This window comes from Eschrichtius robustus, chromosome 11 (assembly GCF_028021215.1).
Source record: "Eschrichtius robustus isolate mEscRob2 chromosome 11, mEscRob2.pri, whole genome shotgun sequence".
NCBI classification, from domain to species: Eukaryota; Metazoa; Chordata; class Mammalia; order Artiodactyla; family Eschrichtiidae; genus Eschrichtius; species Eschrichtius robustus.
In genome coordinates, this window is record NC_090834.1 from 77,693,701 (window position 1) to 77,713,563 (window position 19,863).

Genomic DNA, 19,863 nt, shown 5'->3' on the forward strand with positions numbered 1-19,863 from the left:
CAGTGAACTTGATACAAAGCAGAAGTCAAGGTACAAAAGTTGTCCTCTCAGTAAACATTAAAAAACAATCAAGTTTGTATTGACACATTTATATTGGGAAGGCTGTAGACAGCAGCTGAGAGAGAGAGGCATGAAAGTACCACTTAGTAGTCAAGGGCCTTCCTCACTAGTTTTGTTCTTAAAAGGAGCAGCTACCTTTATTTAGCTAGTACTGTGTGCCAAGCACTGTGCTGTCTTTTCCATATGAATTAATTAGAACCCCAACTTCAACCCTTCCTGCCCTCCTGCTGGCATTTCCCATTGGTTGAAACCAACTGGAACCAAGAAGGAGAGGGAACCTCTTAGTCTTCCTTGGCATAGAGCGAGGCAGAGTCTATCTGGAGGGGGTAAATGGAGATACTCGGCTCACCTTAGCATTTGCCGCTATTTGAAATTGAACAACAATGAACAAATAACTATAATTTATCTACACTGTAATGAAGGCTCCAGGAGGCCAGGGATATAATATTACTCTTGTCAAATAAATATACAAGTGGCTGCCTATATATTGTCTTTCTGTCCGTTCCTGTGTCCCTTCATCCATCATCTACACAACTATTAATGGGCCACGGTCAGGAGAACCCTTTTACTTTTTTATATGCACCACAAAACGTTGGGACGCTGAAGGACTTTTTCTTTTCTTTGTGCTGCTCTCTTGTTTGTTTGTTTTAATTTAAGTAGAAAAACATCTAGAAACAGCTTCATGGAGGGGATTGTTCCCCTGTGCCTCTCACTCTGCCTTGGAGTTGCCCTAAGCAGAGCCCCAGCTGCTCCTGTCATAGGCTAGCTTGACTGTAGCTGGGCAGGAGGAGACCCTAGTCAAGCCTGACTTTGCTTCTTGAGGACAGACTTTGCCAAATAAAGCCTTCATCAGAGATTCTTTTTTACAGTGGGGCCAGGCTGGCACCTGTTAAATCTTATTTTATGAGGGGTGTAGAAATCTGTATTTTTGGAAAGCTTACTAGGCTCCCTTAATGTTTGGCAAGAGACCTTACCTTATGTGTGCTTTCCAAGGTCCTGAAAAAGTGAAAAGTCAAAGAATACAGATCTCTGCGTGACTCTTGGGGACGCCAGTGTTGCAGGTGGTGGTGGTGGTCTGTGGCTGCATCAGGACTTCATGGAGAGAGAGAAATATTTACCTTGTCCCTTATCATAGCTTCTAGACCCTGAAATATTTCACATGGGTTGTTTGGAAATGGTCAATCTCAGGCCTTTGGGGAGTCATCCATTTGCTCTGGGAAGCTTTAAAGCATTACATGAGGATGTCCCATGTGATCTCTGCATGACAGATGGCTTTTGGATGTTTATATATTAATATAACAAGTGGCAGATGGAGGTTGAATCAGAGACCTTCAATGTCCTTTCTGACCCCGACGGTCCTAGTTACTGATGTGTGCTTTATATAAACGTCAGGCTTTTGATTTATCATTAAATTTAAATCTTCATTTAGATGAATAATAAAATGGGGTTACACTAAATTATCACCCACTCATGAGTATCAGCAAATATTTTGGAGGCAGCTAGTCTGGGGTATAGTTGAACACTTTGTGCAGCACATTTTCTGAACTCCTGGAAAAAAATGGGACTCATGACTATGGATTCATGTGCCATCAGTGGCTACACCAAGGGAGTGATTTAGGAGGCTCTTACTCTCCTCTCTTTCCTATCACATTGCGGCCCCTAAACTCCTCTTTTATAGAAATTTTAAAGCTGACAGTGGGTACTGTTTTCTAACCAATTGAGCCAAGTGTCTTAGATAAGGCTTCTGGTATCTTTTTTCTGAAAATACTTCAAATTAAAGTACCTCCTGGATTGTTCTGTGAGGGTGAAAGCATTGATCTTACCTAATAACGTTAATAATGTTTTACTTTAGAAAAGCATTTTAGAATTTGCAATGTACCTTTATTGAGATTATCTGTTTTATATTCATTGAAAACCTATGTAATAGGTATTGTTATTAAGTTTGTGAGTGAAGAAACTGTGAGGGCCCAGAGAGGTTTTGTAACTTGCCCCAAGTCACAAAGCTTAAATGGTAAAGGTAAGACACAAATGGATGTTTTCTGACTTTAGTCCAATGATCTTTCTGTATCTCACACTGTTTATGTAACCAACTGTTTGAACATTTGACTTTTTAAGAACAGAATCAGTAGAGGATTATAAGACAATATGGCATAGCACGAGTTTACATCTGGATTTGAATTTAGGCTTTGCCATTTATTGAATGGTATCAGGCAAGTCATTTAACCTCTGTGAACATCTATCAATTGAGTATAGCCATGCCTGCATTTTAGGGTTATTTCAAGGATTATAAAGTTTGTAAAGTTCTTGCATATAGTAGGTAATCAAGGGCAGCTCTTAAAAGTTTTGAGGCTGTGTCTCTCTGTCTGAGTTTGAGGATTACTGTCCTTGCCAAGTGGTCTTCTATCATCTACTAGGACATCCTTCAGAGACTGTAGTTCATTGCTTCCCAAGGCTGTTCCTTCTCTCTGTGTTTTCTGACTGCTAGAAAATTCTTACCTTGAGCTAAAAATACCTCCTTGTAACTTACACTTGTTGGTATACGTTTTACCTCTTTTAGCTACATAGACCAAATCCAATCCATCTTCCACATGACAGTCCTCCAAATATTTGAAGACTTTATCTTGCTTTCCCTTAATCTTTACTTCTTCAGACTGAACATCCTCTGTTCCTTCAACCATTCATCACTTGATTTGGCTCACAAGGCCCTCACAATCCTGCTTGGGTCTTTCTAAAGTGTGTCTGTTTATCATCTGAGAAGTTCCTACAGCTACATGTGATTATCTCTAGGCAGATGGACTCAGATTAGAATGAGATAATTGTCTTCTTCTGGTACTGTTTAAGATGATAACATCCTTTTTGGCAGCCTTATCTTAGCTTACTGTTGATCAAAACAGCTGTGTACTTTTTCTCAATATGTATTTCTGTTAAACCTTAGATCTCACATTCTGTCTTTGAGAAGCACAGTCCCTAAGCATGGGATCTTTCATTTTTTGATGTGAAATTTCATCTTATTTGATTTGGCCCTAATTTCTGCCTATTAATGTCTCTTTTAACCCTGGTGGTATTATCTTAAAATTTGTTATGATTGAAACAGTCATACCAACTCCGTATTTTCCTGCAGATTCAATAAGCACACTGCTATTACACTGTTGAATCATAGATAACAATGCTAAGTATGACAGAGCTGGTTGTCTGACCTGCTCCACAATCAGCATGATCTAGGGATAGGCAGAGCATAAGGGTTAGTAAGAAGTTGTAGGAGAGAGATATTTGGGGCATAAAATATGGTTAAGAAAGGAAAGTTGTTATGGAGATCCAGATGAGGAGAGAGAAAAGAGTAAAATTGAATTGCCAGACAAGAAAAAGCATGCATCTGGCAAGTGTTTTCTAAGTGGATGAAGCAGGTCACGTGAGGACTTTATCTTCTTGGGAAGACCTCTCTTTCTCTTGGAGGGTATTCATACCCTTCTCTGGCAAAGTCTCTTTGCTAATCTCATTTGAACACTGCTGCCTTCTCGTTTACCACAACAAAGGCATCTCCATCCAGATTTCAACTTTGCCTTCTCTTTTTAGTTCACATTTGTATTTACTCTGCTGAAAGCGGCTGTGAAACTGTTTAGAAACCTGCTGAGCCCTGCTACCGTCCTCCCTCCTGAGCTCTGCATGAATTTGGTTTAGAAGTCAATTCTTACATGTTGGTGCCATACCGTATTCATCTCTATAATCCATCTCCCCGATTACAGTCTGTACCTCCTGTACAATGCCAGAGGTGCCGTTTTCCCCTTGTCATTTGCTGAGTGTCGTTGGTTTTGTTAAACAAATTGGTAGGAGGAGACCACAGAGCTCCCCTTTGGGGTATTCCTTTCATGTCCTTCTGGTACAAGCCCTGTGTGATGTGTCTTCCATGTTAGCAAATAATTACCAACAGCCAAGCAACCTGACACGGAAATTCAGCAAGTAGCTCATCAGTGTACATCGCTGGCAAACACTCTTGCCACAGTGAGTAAGCTTTGAGGAACTATTTTGTAGATTGCCATGACCTACGGAATGAATGCTGAACAGTCATCAGGGCCAAGAGCAATGCCAATGATGCCACAGGTGTCTTTTGTTTTTCTAGTGGTGATCAAGAACTTCGTGTTCTTAAATTTCCCCTGTGAAGCTGAGGAGGGAAGATTGCATGATGCCCCCTTTAGCCTGAGTTCAAAAGAGGGAATTGCCTCCTGTGTAAGCTCCCCCGCCACCGTATTAGTGAGGGGAGATAGAATGGGAGTTGTCTTGTGTTCTCTAATAGGGAACTTTCTCTAAGGAGCACCTTGATATTCACTAGTGCTGGCTTAAAGGCAGTGAAGATGAGGCTCCCTATCTAGCAAAGGAAGGTCATTGTAACTTTCCTCTTCAGGGAGTATGGGAACACTTTTCTTCAATTCTAGGCAAAGCCCCAGATAAACCTCTTCATTTAGCATCTCATTTGGGCTTCATATTGTCTTACTGAACAGCGGCATAATACATGTCAATTCACAAGGTTTACATTGGAAATTCATTCTTCTGTATAATTGGGAAAGGTACTGTGGAGTCCCTTTCAGAGGCCTTTCTTCACCCAGGTAAATAAAAATCCAACATTCCTTCATATGTAGTGTTGTTGAACCACTGCATTTCTTTGTGTTGAGCTCTGAGGGCTTTATCGGTTAACAGAAAATCTAGTTCTTCATAGAATATTGCCTGGTCTTTAAGCAGATGGGATGCTTGCTAGGGAGGGCATTCTTAAAGTCATGAATAAAGAGAAGTTGTACCTCGTGAAGAAAATTCCTAATGGGAGCTCTTGATTCAGTGGCCGACTTTCACAAGGAGCATGACAGTTTCTCTTTGCAGTGTTCATTCCTCTTGAGCAGTTTTTATGTTTGACTGGATGTTTAATTTTTCATGCTATCGTATTAGAAATGAGTTACTTACACTTTAAAATACCGTTAGATACAAATGGCATGCAAAATTCCCATAATTCTCCCAATACATCTTAATAGGCAGCATCTCATTTGAGTTCAAGGCCTAGAAACACGACTAAATGGGAATTGGGCTTTTTTTGGCCAAAAGGGTAGATTTTAGATGGTTATAGAGTAAATGCATTATTTGTGTCAGATAGCCTATGGGAATATGATAAATTTGGGCTGATTATAACGCCATCAACTTAAGCAGTAAATTGGGCACTTATCAAAAGGACTATGCTTGATCTGATTAATTTTCAAGTTGCTATTTCTCTTGACTATTTCTTTCTGAAATGTTGTCTGCCTGACAGATTCAAACTTGCTATTCCTATCTCTTTTCTGGATGGAAAACAGTGAGAGGGGTTTATCTTGCTCTATTTTTGGGGGGGCGGGGGGCTTCTTGTGTAAATCTCATGAGCTGGGGGTGATGGAGGAAAACACTTGAAAAAAGTTATCACATGTCACTCATTTTCATTGACTGTATTTTCCTCAGGATTATCTGCATAAAGTCTCAAGTTCAACTGCCTGATTTCTTAGTTTGTGTCATTCATTTTTGGGAATTGCGCATCATAAAGTCTTAGCCATAATATTTTAGGGCTTGTATAACTGTCTGTAGCCCTCTTATTCTGAACATACTGCCTTCATTCATTCATTCAGTATATGGAGTGGGCACCTACTTTGACTAGGCTCTCTTCCAGATGATAGAGATACTGACATGAAAAAGATAGACAAGGTCCTTGCTTTCAAGATGCTTACTTCTGGTAGGAGGAGACAGTCCATCAGCAAAGAGCCAACTGTGGAGAGTCATGTGCTTTGATAAGGGTAAAACAAGCTAAGTGATGAGTGGTTAGTTGCTACTTTATATAGAATGGTCAGGGAAGGTGTTAGTGCAGGAGACAAGTGAGCAGGTTCAGGGATTTGTTGCGAGGGTTTTATTTCCTCCATACTCAGCAGATAATCAGTGGTTGTAGCAGTCAGGAAGTGCAGACACAACTTGAGTGTGAAAGTGCTGGACCCAGGGGTACCAGGAAAGACCAATTGCTCCTTCCTTGGCAGGAAGGTCTGGGAAAGCAGGTTCAGCCAGGACCAGAATTTTAGACTTCAACGGTTAGTGGGAGGGTATAGAGTCATATGCTGATGTCCTAGAGAGTATGTCCAAATGGGCCATCCAAGTGGGCAGGGTCTCAGAGATCAGTAAAGAACCAAAATACAGGGCAATCAGAATACATAAAAAATAATATATATAAAAAGGATAAATAAGGATGGCCTGAAGTAAGAACTTAGAGGGCTTTGGCTTACTGCTGACATTTTTTGTTTCCCCAGAAACCTTTTATATGGATTGGCTAAATCCAATTAAGGTCCCAAATGGAGTAGGAAAGTGCCTAGTACTGGATTAGGCAAAAGTGTTAGGAGTAGTGTCTTGTCATATTTTACTCATATAAAAACTATGTATTTTGTTGTTGTTGTTCTTGGTTTGGTGATTGTGTGTTCAAACATACAGTCTAATATATTATAAAACATTTCTTATACCTCTTCCTTTTTCCTGAGCCCTTCTCCTGTCTAATGTGAGTTTATGATGAACTTTCAACAAAAGTCAAGCTTTTGTAAATGTCAAAGAATTATATATTTTGGAGGGATGTAAAAGATATTAAGATGTTTGCTTAATTTGCATAGAAAAGTTTGCGACTTACGTCTTGAAAGAATTGAAAAAAGCTAATGAATGACATTTTAAAACTAACATAGTAAAAATACTGGGATTTTGGTATGTCATAGAAAATGTACTTTGTCCAAAAATTTTGTTTTAATCCAAAGTTTAGAATCTAAGTAGGTTGTCAGTGTGCACTCTAATCAGGTTAAACAGCAACAGAAGTTAATGCTGTTAATTCCTTTGTTTTGTTCCTGTTACATGCTCACTTGTTCTAGCTTTTAAATTTGTAGAAAAGGTGAAAAGAAATTTAGGATTTAAAAATTTTCAAAGTGTGGGAGTTTATGACAAAGTAGACACTAAATTCTTGCATTGTAACATTGAACTCCCACACCCTCCTGTGCGACAGTGATGTCATTCCCCTAAACTGTGTCCCAAAGCACAAGCCAGGCACCTAAGATACTGATAATCCCATCTCAGTGGATTCATTTGATGTGAGGTGCAGCCGGTGGGCTGAAATGTATCATGTGACCTGTGTAGCTCTGCATCCTTACACACCTGTGAATTTTACAGACTGGCAGCACCTACTGTGTACCAATGGCATTAAAAGTATTTCATTCAAGCCTCACCACAGCCCATACAGTCAGCAGTAACATCCCCGTTTTTTATTTTTTTAATTTTTAAAATTTTTGCCTGCATTGGGTCTTCACTGCTGCGTGCGGGCTTTCTCTAGTTGCAGAGAGCTGGGGCTACTCTTTGTTGCGGTGCACGGGCTTCTCATTGCGGTGGCTTCTCTTGTTGTGGAGCATGGGCTCTGGGCGCACGGGCTCCAGTAGTTGTGGCACGTGGGCTCAGTGGTTGTGGCTCCTGGGCTCTAGAGCACAGGCTCAGTAGTTGTGGTGCACGGGCTTAGTTGCTACGCAGCATATAGGATCTTCCGGGACCAGGGCTCGAACCCGTGTCCCCTGCACTGGCAGGCGGATTCTTAACCACTGCGCCACCAGGGAAGCCCATCCCCGTTTTTTAAATGAGAAAGCTGAGGTACAGAGAAATTCAATAACTTAATTAAGGTCATATAGCTAGTAGAATGCACAACTAGAATGTGAACCTAAATCTATTTTATCCCAAATTCATGTGTCTCTGCTATACCACACGATCTCTGATATCTCTTGGCATTATGGGTGTGAATCTATAACAGTCACCTTTCTATTTTTCGTTGGGGTATACTTGTCAGGGTAAAGAATACTAGCCACAACTATGGAAAATCCTCTCTATCTCAGTTGGGTTGCCGTCCGGTTGGGTGTGTCTGGCTGGCAGGTGACCTCCCATATCATCATTTAGGAATCCAGGCCCTGCCATCTTGTGGCTCTGCCCACCTCTCAGCCCTTAGAGCCTTCTCTTGTCAGCTGAAAGAGACAATGTGAAAGATGCTTGAGGGAGGTTTTCTGGGGCTAGGTCATGGCTAGCAGTGGTGCAGATCCCTTCCATTCACATTCCATGGCCACACCCAGAGGTGAAGGAGGCTGGAAACGTTGTAGCCACATAGCAGTGTAGCAAGGAGGAAGAGAAAATGGGTTCTGGGAGAGCTAACCGGTCCTGACCTTGTGCTTTGGCACGTGATCTTGTTTCCCCTTTCCCTTCCTGATAAGTAAGTCAAGTTAGGAATTTTAATTTATTTGAGTGAATAGCACAGACTTGGGGTCTGGGTTCAAATCCCAGCCCTGCCATTCACCGGCTGCCTAACCATGAACAAGTTATTTGACCTTGCCGAGCCAAGAATACCTGCCTGATGGTGGTATTGTGAGGATTAAGTAAATCAATATAAGGAAAGTCCTTAGTACAAATGCTTGATACACACTCGGTACTGTGTAAGTGCTGGCTGTTATGTGGGTGTGTCAGCTCTACTTTATTCTTCATTCACAACTCAGCTATAGTGTCCCCTTCTTTGGAAAGTCTTCCCTTTCTTTTTTAAAAAAATATCTTTATTGGAGTATAATTGCTTTACAACGTTGTGTTAGTTTCTGCTGTATAACAAAGTGAATCAGCTATACGTATACGATATTTTCTTTCTTCTCTGCTTCCGCAGATCCTTGCACTTATTGCAGTGAATTGTAAGGTGCGTGTGGGTGTGTTGTCTGTCTGGCTCAGGCGTTTGACCTGAGGGCAGGAACTTGGCTGTGCTAACTTCGCCTGTGTGTCCCCATAGCCAGCAGAGTGTCACGCACATTGTAGACAGTCAGATGTTTCCTGACGGGAAGGAAACCTCATTAACCAGAATACTAGAATATCAGAATACAGTATTCGATTTCCTGCCCACGTTGGAAACCAAGGAGTTCATGTATTAGCTTTGACTTTTCATTTCAGTTGATTTGGGCAATACTAGATTTAAGTGACAGATCCGTTGTGCCCTACCGGCTTATTTGCATGAGCCAGCCCACCTCAGGGATCATTAGCCCTTTTGCCAAGATTCTGATTGTATTTGTCTAGTATGTTGGTGGCATAACTCCCCCTGTACAAGGGTGAGGTTAGGGATGTGATAATCCTGTTTCTTAGTTTATGAGATACTATCAGCATTAATCCATGCAATCCTCCCTCCCTCTCTCCCTCCCTCCCTTCCTTCCTTCCTTCCTCGCTTTCCCCCTCTCCTCCTCTCCCCACCTCCCTCCCTTCCTTCCTTTCACTCCACTCCCCCGCAACCATTCCCACTCCTTTAGGAAAACACTGTCATATACCTTAGGTGACTCTTAAAGTTTGTGTATCTCTTTGGCTAATCGATAAAATAGTTTTGCATGTATGTAGTTTTAATTTACATAATTATAGACCTTTTTAGCTTTTTCACTCTATTTTAAAAACTTTTTAGCTTAATATAATTTTAATCCTACAGAAAAATTGAGAATGGTCCAAAAAACAATCATAAACTCTTTGCTCAGATTCTGCTCTGTCTCTCAAAGTAATAATGCGTGTTTCCATATGTATGTACTTATATTGTGTATATACACATTGTTATTTTGAACTCTTTGAGAGTAAGTTGCAAACCTCATGACCCTCTACCCCTAAATACTACAGTGCATATTTCCTAAGAACAAGACATTTAAATAAACACTATCCAAATTCTCAAAATCAGGAAATTGAACACCAGTACAATACTATTTTGTAATCTACGGTTTCTATTCCAATTTCACCAGTTTTCTACTAATGTCCTTTATGAGATTTTCTTTTTTCCTGCCTCCAGATCCAGTCCAGGATCCTGCACTTCGTAAACATTAGATAAAGGCCTCCTTTGCTCATTGGAGCTCACATTCTAGCATATTGAAAACCAAAAAGAAAGCATTTGAATGGAAAGCTCCTCTCACTCTGATAGATGCAAATGTTTTAAAATGAAGGTGAAGATAAATAGTTTGACAACATTTTCAATTTTTTAGTGAAATGACCTCCTAGAAAATTATGCTTCTGCCTCTTCCCCTAAATAGCGATTTCCGTTTCTCTGTGGCCTCTTCTGAAATTCACCAGCGTTGAACATAATTTTTGCATCGTTATCTCCACAGTGCATAAATAATTTTGCATTCTACTTTCCTCTGGTGAAAATTATTTTGTATGTATTTTCCCATATTTCATAACCTGCATATTTAATCACTCTTAATGACTGTAGTAAATTCTGTCAAGCTGCACTACTGTAACGTATGTGTTTCTCTTTTGTTGTAAATTTGGCTTGTTTCTAGTTTTTCACTAATATTAGAAAAAAAAAACTTTTTTAAGGAAGTATATAGCATCTTCTTGTATTAAAGCAGTTTTGACAAATTGTTTCATCTAAAATGTTTCCTTCTAACATACAGAAAGAAAGGTTGCATTTTTGTGGAGAAAACACAGGCTGTCTTTTTCAGGGAAACTTATTTTTCCTTGATTTTGTTTCGCGCCTCCATTTATAGTGGAAAGATAATTAATAGAGAGGGACCTGATATATTTAGAGCTTTGTCAGTTGAATACTTTACATGTATTGTTAGGAAACAGCATGTTTCCAGTGGGGAATAGGAGAGTAATGCACGATGTGTGATAGTTCCCAGCTGCAACGGCATTGCAATCGTTCACTGGCTTTGACACAACTGGACAATCCTTCAGGTCTTCTGCACTTTCCTACTGAGAGCTGCTGGAGGAATCCATCACCTTCTGCCAGGAGGCAGTCAGCTGCATCCCAGCTGGGGGGATTGATGAATTGTTAGACCTCTGGACCTCCCTGGGGGATGATTCTCCCCAAGGCTGCTCCAAGTAAGGACAGAGGAATGAATGGAATGGACAGGGCCGTCATGAGGAATGGAAATTCACAGATGGTCCCTGTATCTCACCCCATTCAGAATCTTCTGAGCGTCTAAGGAGACAAGTTCAGTTCTTAGGCAAGCTTTTCCTTTCCCTTCTCAGTACTCAGGTGCTGGAAGGTACTTGCCAGGGGTGAGGTGGAGGCCTGTGATCAGCTGGTGGTTACAGGGACTGTTTCTAAATTTCAAGATTTGTAAGTGACTAACGTGGGGCTTGGGAGGGCAGAGCAACTGAGACAATTCAGTTGTTCAGTAGGCTTTATCAGTGCTTTCAAAGATCCTGGGACTGTTGCCTTCTCTGTATTAGTTATATGTCTTTCTATATCATATGAAGGTTTTCTTCACGTACAGAATTTTATCTTTTACTCTATGAGGGTGGGACTTTGTACATCTGGTTTATTGCTCTGTCTCCTGTTGCCTTGTATGGAGCCTGGAGCATAAAGAAATGCTCAATAAATATTTGTTCATTGGGTGATGACTTCAGTTACTTGATTTTGTACACTAGGCACATTATCATGTGTGCAGCTGCTACTCAGTTATTTAGAGGGGGTTAAGAGGTTACTGTAGAAATGAGTAGCAGCTGAATAAAGCAGTCAGGGAGTAGTAGAGCACAAAGGAGAGTACGTGGGCTTTGCAGCCAGACAGGTGGAGATTCTCATCCCAACTTTACTGTTCCCTGGCTGTCTTGGTTGACCCATTTACGGTCCCTGAACCTCAGCTTTCTCACCTGTAACATGGACAAAACCACTTTACTCACAGAGTTTGTATGAAATTCGTTGCTCAGAATAGACACTCAAAAATGTTACCCTTTTCCTTCTTCCCCTGCCAAAAGGGCAAAGATAGAAAGCCAGGAGGGGCCCAGATAATGTGTCTAAGTGTTGTCAGGAAACAGATCTCTGTTTATGTTACCTGTCATCTAAAATGTGCCACATATTGGCTTCATCTCTCTATACCAGCAGCTAATGCCGTGAGTACTTCAAACAGTGTGCATGTACCTTTTGGTTCTGCTTTGAGCCTCTTTATTAGTAACTGTGTTCTTTGCCCTTATAGGATTTATGAACGTGTGATAGACCCTCCTGAGACCAACCTTCCCCCAGGAAGCAATTTATGGCTTGGTCAGCGCAACCAAAAGCATGGTTTATTCAAAGTAAGCACTACTTTCTACTTTTGCTTTTCTACGTGCTTGATGTGAACTTAATCATTTGTCACAACAGTTCTCTGACGTAGGTGTTTTGAGACTAGACAGAGAGTTCAGTGACTTGCCCAAGGTCACACACTTCACTCTACTGCCAGATATGGATGATCCAGAATGTAAATAATCCTCAAAATGTTTCTTATTGCCCTACTTCTGGGAGATTTAAGGTAATCTTCAAATTGGTTTTCATTTTCAGAACCTGTTAATCCAGTTTTGGGTGGATGTCTAGTCTAGATAAACAATAAGAAATGGCTCAACTTCCACGAGCTTTGGTTTTCCTGTCTATAAAGAGGGTAATATTGGGTTGGCCAAAAAGTTCGTTCGAGTTTTCCCATAAGGTGTTTTGGAAAAACCCCGAACGAACTTTTTGGCTAACCCAATACAATAACTGCATTCATAAAAACATGAGGATTCAGTGATAAAGTGAATTGAAAAAGTTAAAAACATCATGAAATTTAAAGATTGTCTTGTTCTTCAATAGAATGGCAGAACTTTGCTTCTGGCAGTATGGTAGACTAGATATTTTTAAAATCCTCTTGCTTCAAAATGCCTGTAAATGCTGGATAAAACAACAGAAATCTTTTATGATTTGTCATTGCACTTACAATAAGGTATATCCTTAGAGGCTAAATACATGAAGGGAAGTGAAAACCAGAGAGATGTAGGCCAATATCAGGAAGTTAGATATTTAAGTTTATTCCTTTTCTTTCTTTTAATCTATTTCTCTATTCCAACTTTATTGAGATATCAATGACATATAACATTACGTGTGTTTAAGGTATACAACAGTTTGACACACTTAATATATTGCAAAATGATTTCTACCATAATGTTAGCTAACATCTCCATCATTTCATATAATTACCATTTCTTTTTTGTGGTGAGAACATTTAAGATCTACTCTCTTAGCAGCTTTCAATTATATAATACAATATTATTAGCTATAATCACCATGCTGTACATTAGATCCCCAGAACTTATTCATATTATAACTGGAAGCTGGTACTCTTTGACCAACATCTTCCCATTTCCCCCACTCCCTCTGAACCCTGGCAATCATCATTCTACTCTCTGTTTCTATGAGTCAGGTTTTTAGATTCCGCATATAAGTGATATTACACATTATTTCTCTCTCTGTCTGATTTGTTTCACTTTGCATAATGCCCTCAAGGTCCATCCATGTTGCAAATGGCAGGATTTTTTTCTTTCTCATGGTTGAGTAATATTCCACTCGTGTGTGTGTGTGTGTGTGTGTGTGTGTGTGTGTGTGTATATATATACACATAGACATACCATATCTTCTTTATCCATGTATCTGTTTACAGACACTTAGGTTGTTTCCATATTTTGGTTATTAAGAATAATGCTGCAGTGAACATGGGGGTGCAGATATCTCTGTGAGGTAGTGATTTCATTTCCTTCGGATATATACCCCAAATTATGTGGAAGCCATCCAGAAGTGGGCTTGCTGGATCATATGGCTGTTCTATTTTCAACGTTTTGGGGAACCTCTATGTTACTTTCCATAGTGGCAGTGCCAATTTACATTTCTATCAGCAGTGCACAAGGTTCCCCTTTTCTCTAATCCTCTCCAACACTCGTTATCTCTTGTCTTTTTGATGATAGGCATTTTAAAAGGTATAATGTGATATCTCATAATGGTTTTTTATTTGCATTTTTTGATGATTAGTGATGCTGAGCACCTTTTCATGTACCTTTTGGCTATTTGCATGTCTTCTTTGGAAAAATGTGTCTTCAGTTCCTCTGCCCATTTTAAAATCAGACTTTATCTTGCTATTGCATTGTATGAGTTCTTTGTATATTTTGGATATTAACTCCTTATCAGGCATATGGTTTGCAAATATTAGTTGACTGTATAGGCAAGGATTTATTTTTGGGTTTTCAATTCTGTTCCATTGGTCTATGTGTCTTTTTTTTTTTTTTGCTAGTATCATACTGTTTTGATTATTATAGCTTTGTAGTACAGTTTGAAATACAGAAGTGTGATGCCTGCAGCTTTGTTGTTCTTTCTCAGATTACTTTGGCTATTTGGGGTCTTCTGTGATTTTATACAAATTTTAGGGTTTTTTTTTCAATATCTGTGAAAAATACCATTTGAATTTTGATAGGAATTGCATTGAATCTACAGATTGCTTTGGGTAGTGTGGACATTTTAACAGTAGTAATTCTTCTGATCCATGAACGTATGGGATATCTTTCCATTTGTTTGTGTCTTCTTCAGTTTTTAATCAAAGTCTTGTAATTTTCAGTGTACAGATCTTTCATCTCCTTGGTTAAATTTATTCCTAAGTATTTTATTATTTTTGATGCTATTGTCAATGAGATTGTTTTATTTCTTTTTTTGGATATTTTGTTGTTAGTGTATGTAAATGCAACTGATTTATATATTTTGATTATGTACCCTGCAACTTTACTGACTTCACTGATTTGTTATAAAAGTTTTTTGGTCGAGTCTTCAGGATTTTCTGTGTATAAGATCATATCTGCAAGCAAAGACATTTTTACTTCTTCCTTTCTAATTTGGAAACCTTTTTGTTTTTTTCTTTTTCGTGCCTGATTGCTCTGTCTAGGACTTCTTGTACTATGTTGACTTAAAAGAGTGGTGAGAGTGGACACCCTGTCTTTTTTCCTGATCTTAGAAGAAGAGCTTTCAACCATTCACTGTTGAGTATGATGTTAGCTGTGGGCTTATCATATATGGCCTTTATTATGTTGAAGTGTATTCCTTCTATGCCCAACTTGGGTGTTTTTATCATGAAAGGATACCGCATTTTGTCAGATGCTTTTGACAAAGCATCTACTGATATGGTGATGCTTTTTATCTTCCATTCTATTAATGTGGTGTATCACATTTATTGATTTGCATATGTTGAATCAGCCTTGCATCCCAGGGATAAATCTCACTTGATCATGGTGTATGTTCCTTAATGTACTCTTTAATTTGGTTTGCTAATAATTTGAGAATTTTTGCATCTATATTTATCAAAGATACTGGTCTATACTTTTCTTTTTCTGTAGTGTACTTATCTGGCTTTAGTATCAGGCTAATGCTGGCCTTGAAAAATAAGTTTGGGAGTGTTCCTGCCTCTTCAGTTTCTTGAAAGAGTTTGAGAAGGATTGACATTAATTCTTTAAGTGTTTGGTCGAATTCACCAGTGAAACCATCTGGTCCTGGGCTTTTCTTTCCTTTTCCTTTTTTAAAAATTAAGGTATAATTTATATACAATAAAATTCTCCTCTTTAAATGTATGGTTCTGTGAGTTTTGGAAAATCTGTGCAGTCATGTAACTACCATCAGGATAAAAGATTGTTCCATAACCTCCAAAAATTCCCCTGTGCTGCACTTTATTCAAGTCTTCTCCTCATCCTAAACCTCTAGCAACCACTGATTTGTTGTCTGGCCCTATAGTTTTGCCTTTCCCAGAATGCATTATAAATGGAACCATTTATGTAAGTATGTATATATGTTGAGGTTCACCCATGTTGTTGTGTATATCAGGGATTCTTTCTTTTCTATTGCTGAGTAAAATTCCAATTCTGTTGTATGGATATACTACAATTTGTTTATTCATTCCTTAGTTCATGAACATTTAGGTTGTTTTGAGTTTTTAGCATTTATGAATAAAGCTACTAAAACATTTGCATACAGGCTTTGGTATGAACAAAAGTTTTCATTTTTATTTGGGTAAATATGTCGGAGTGGGATTGCTGGGCCGTATATTAGGTGTATGTTTAACTTCATAAAAAATGTCATTGTATTTTTCAAAGTGGCTATACTATTTTACACTCTCATTAGCAATGTATAGAAGTTCCAGTTAGAGCCTTAAATTCAACATTCTGTGTGGGATGGGGAGAATGGCTTAGATTCCATGCAAGCTTAGAAGTTGGGACAGAAACTTCTGAAATAAAGCCATGATTCAGAAGACCACCCCTCCAGTGAAAGGGTAGGCAGAAATAGTCTACTACTTAGCAAAGGGAGGCAGTCCATTGACTAGCTTTTCTCTGCTTTATCTCCACACACACAAAAAATAGTTCCCTGATAAGAATTTGAAACCACAGCTCTTGACATCAAGCAGATGTAAAATTTGGATTTATATACTCATGAAGCTCAAGAAACTATCTTAATGTGATCCTGGGTTGGGCACCTTGGGATTCTTAATGAAGAAAATACAAATAATCTTTGGGAAAATCACTTTTAATGCAAACTTCACAAGATTACTACAGAGTAAGTTCATGCAAATATGAGTTTTTAGCCATCATGAGTAAGAATGGGAAGAAAGAGCAAACTTCCCAATTATCCCTCAAAGGGCTGTAGAAATTGGAATTACAAGATAAAGAATTTCTTAAATCCCTATACTTAAAATGTTTAAAGAAGCAAAATAACAAATTAAAAAAAATGCATGATGACTAGAGATGATAAATATGACCAGGGAGATTTGAGTCAAAAGTTACTTCCAGGCCTCCCATCAAGCCTCTTAGATAGCCTCAACCACCAGAGGGCAGACAACAGAAGCAAGAAAAACTACAATCCTGCAGCCTGTGGACCAAAAACCACAGGTACAGAAAGATAGAGAAGATGAAAAGGCAGAGGGCTATGTACCAGATGAAGGAACAAGAAAAAACCCCAGAAAAACAACTAAAGGAAGTGGAGATAGGCAACCTTCCAGAAAAAGAATTCAGAATAATGATAGTGAAGATGATCCAGGACCTCGGAATAAGAATGGAGGCAAAGATTGAGAAGATGCAAGAAATGATTAACAAAGACCTAGAAGAATTAAAGAACAAACAAACAGAGATGACCAATACAATAACTGAAATGAAAACTACACTAGAAGGAATCAATAGCAGAATAACTGAGGCAGAAGAATGGATAAGTGACCTGGAAGACAGAATGGTGGAATTCACTGCTGCGGAACAGACTAAAGAAAAAAGAATGAAAAGAAATGAAGACAGCCTAAGAGACCTCTGGGACAACATTAAACGCAACAACATTCGCATTATAGGGGTCCCAGAAGGAGAAGAGAGAGAGAAAGGACCAGAGAAAATATTTGAAGAGATTATAGTCGAAAACTTCTCTAACATGGGAAAGGAAATGGCCACCCAAGTCCAGGAAGCGCAGAGAGTCCCATACAGAATAAACCCAAGGAGAAACACGCCGAGACACATAGTAATCAAAGTGGCAAAAATTAAAGACAAAGAAAAATTATTGAAAGCAGCAAGGGAAAAACGACAAATAACATACAAGGGAACTCCCATAAGGTTAACAGCTGATTTCTCAGCAGAAACTCTGCAAGCCAGAAGGGAGTGGCATGATATACTTAAAGTGATGAAAGGGAAGAACCTACAACCAAGATTACTCTACCCGGCAAGGATCTCATTTAGATTTGATGGAGAAATCAAAAGCTTTAGAGACAAGCAAAAGCTACGAGAATTCAGCACCACCAAACCAGCTCTACAACAAATGCTAAAGGAACTTCTCTAAGTGGGAAACACAAGAGAAGAAAAGGACCTACAAAAACAAACCCAAAACAATTAAGAAAATGGTCATAGGAACATACATATCGATAATTACCTTAAACGTGAATGGATTAAATGCCCCAACCAAAAGACATAGACTGGCTGAATGGATACAAAAACAAGACCCATATATATGCTGTCTACAAGAGACCCACTTTAGACCTAGGGACACATACAGACTGAAAGTGAGGGGATGGAAAAAGATATTCCATGCAAATGGAAATCAAAAGAAAGCTGGAGTAGCTATACTCATATCAGATAAAATAGACTTTAAAATAAAGAATGTTACAAGAGACAAGGAAGGACACTACATAATGATCCAGGGATCAATCCAAGAAGAAGATATAACAATTATAAATATATATGCACCCAACATAGGAGCACCTCAATACATAAGGCAACTGCTAACAGCTATAAAAGAGGAAATCGACAGTAACACAATAATAGTGGGGGACTTTAACACTTCACTTACACCAATGGACAGATCATCCAAAATGAAAATAAATAAGGAAACAGAAGCTTTAAATGACACAATAGACCAGATAGATTTAATTGATATATATAGGACATTCCATCCAAAAACAGCAGATTACACGTTCTTCTCAAGTGCGCACGGAACATTCTCCAGGATAGATCACATGTTGGGTCACAAATCAAGACTCAGTAAATTTAAGAAAATTGAAATCATATCAAGCATCTTTTCTGACCACAACGCTATGAGATTAGAAATGAATTACAGGGAAAACAACGTAAAAAAGACAAACACATGGAGGCTAAACAATACGTTACTAAATAACCAAGAGATCACTGAAGAAATCAAAGAGGAAATCAAAAAATACCTAGAGACAAATGACAATGAAAACACGACGACCCAAAACCTATGGGATGCAGCTAAAGCGGTTCTAAGAGGGAAGTTTATAGCTATACAAGCCTACCTAAAGAAACAAGAAAAATCTCAAGTAAACAATCTAACCTTACACCTAAAGAAACTAGAGAAAGAAGAACAAACAAAACCCAAAGTTAGCAGAAGGAAAGAAATCATCAAGATCAGAGCAGAAATAAATGAAATAGAAACAAAGAAAACAATAGCAAAGATCAATAAAACTAAAAGTTGGTTCTTTGAGAAGATAAACAAAATTGATAAGCCATTAGCCAGACTCATCAAGAAAAAGAGGGAGAGGACTCAAATCAATAAAATCAGAAATGAAAAAGGAGAAGTTACAACAGACACCGCAGAAATACAAAGCATCCTAAGAGACTACTACAAGCAACTTTATGCCAACAAAATGGACAACCTGGAAGAAATGGACAAATTCTTAGAAAGGTGTGACCTTCCAAGACTGAATCAGGAAGAAATAGAAAATATGAACAGACCAATCACAAGTAATGAAATTGAAACTGTGATTAAAAATCTTCCAACAAACAAAAGTCCAGGACCAGATGGCTTCACAGGTGAATTCTATCAAACATTTAGAGAAGAGCTAACACCCATCCTTCTCAAACTCTTCCAAAAAATTGCAGAGGAAGGAACACTCCCAAACTCATTCTATGAGGCCACCATCACCCTGATACTGAAACCAGACAAAGACACTACAAAAAAAGAAAATTACAGACCAATATCACTGATGAATATAGATGCAAAAATCCTCAACAAAATACTAGCAAACAGAATCCAACAACACATTAAAAGGATCATACACCACGATCAAGTGGGATTTATCCCAGGGATGCAAGGATTCTTCAATATACGCAAATCAATCAATGTGATACACCATATTAACAAATTGAAGAAGAAACACCATATGATCATCTCAATAGATGCAGAAAAAGCTTTTGACAAAATTCAACACCCATTTCTGATAAAAACTCTCCAGAAAGTGGGCATAGAGGGAACCTACCTCAACATAATAAAGGCCATATATGACAAACCCACAGCAAACATCATTCTCAATGGTGAAAAACTGAAAGCATTTCCTCTAAGATCAGGAACGAGACAAGGATGTCCACTCTCACCACTATTATTCAACATAGTTCTGGAAGTCCTAGCCACGGCAATCAGAGAAGAAAAAGAAATAAAAGGAATACAAATTGGAAAAGAAGAAGTAAAACTGTCACTGTTTGCGGATGACATGATAC

The 19,863-nt window shown here is 38.7% G+C and overlaps 1 protein-coding gene across 4 annotated transcripts in view; it reads left to right on the forward strand.

Annotated features, from left to right (window-relative positions):
• Window positions 1-19,863, forward strand: part of NELL1 (neural EGFL like 1) — an 865,453-nt gene that overhangs the window by 151,180 nt on the left and 694,410 nt on the right. For all 4 annotated transcript variants that reach the window (XM_068554539.1, XM_068554541.1, XM_068554540.1 and 1 more), the window contains one exon: window positions 12,045-12,141. In XM_068554539.1, coding sequence (XP_068410640.1) covers window positions 12,045-12,141 — 97 coding nt within the window. The remainder of the gene's footprint in view (window positions 1-12,044; window positions 12,142-19,863) is intronic.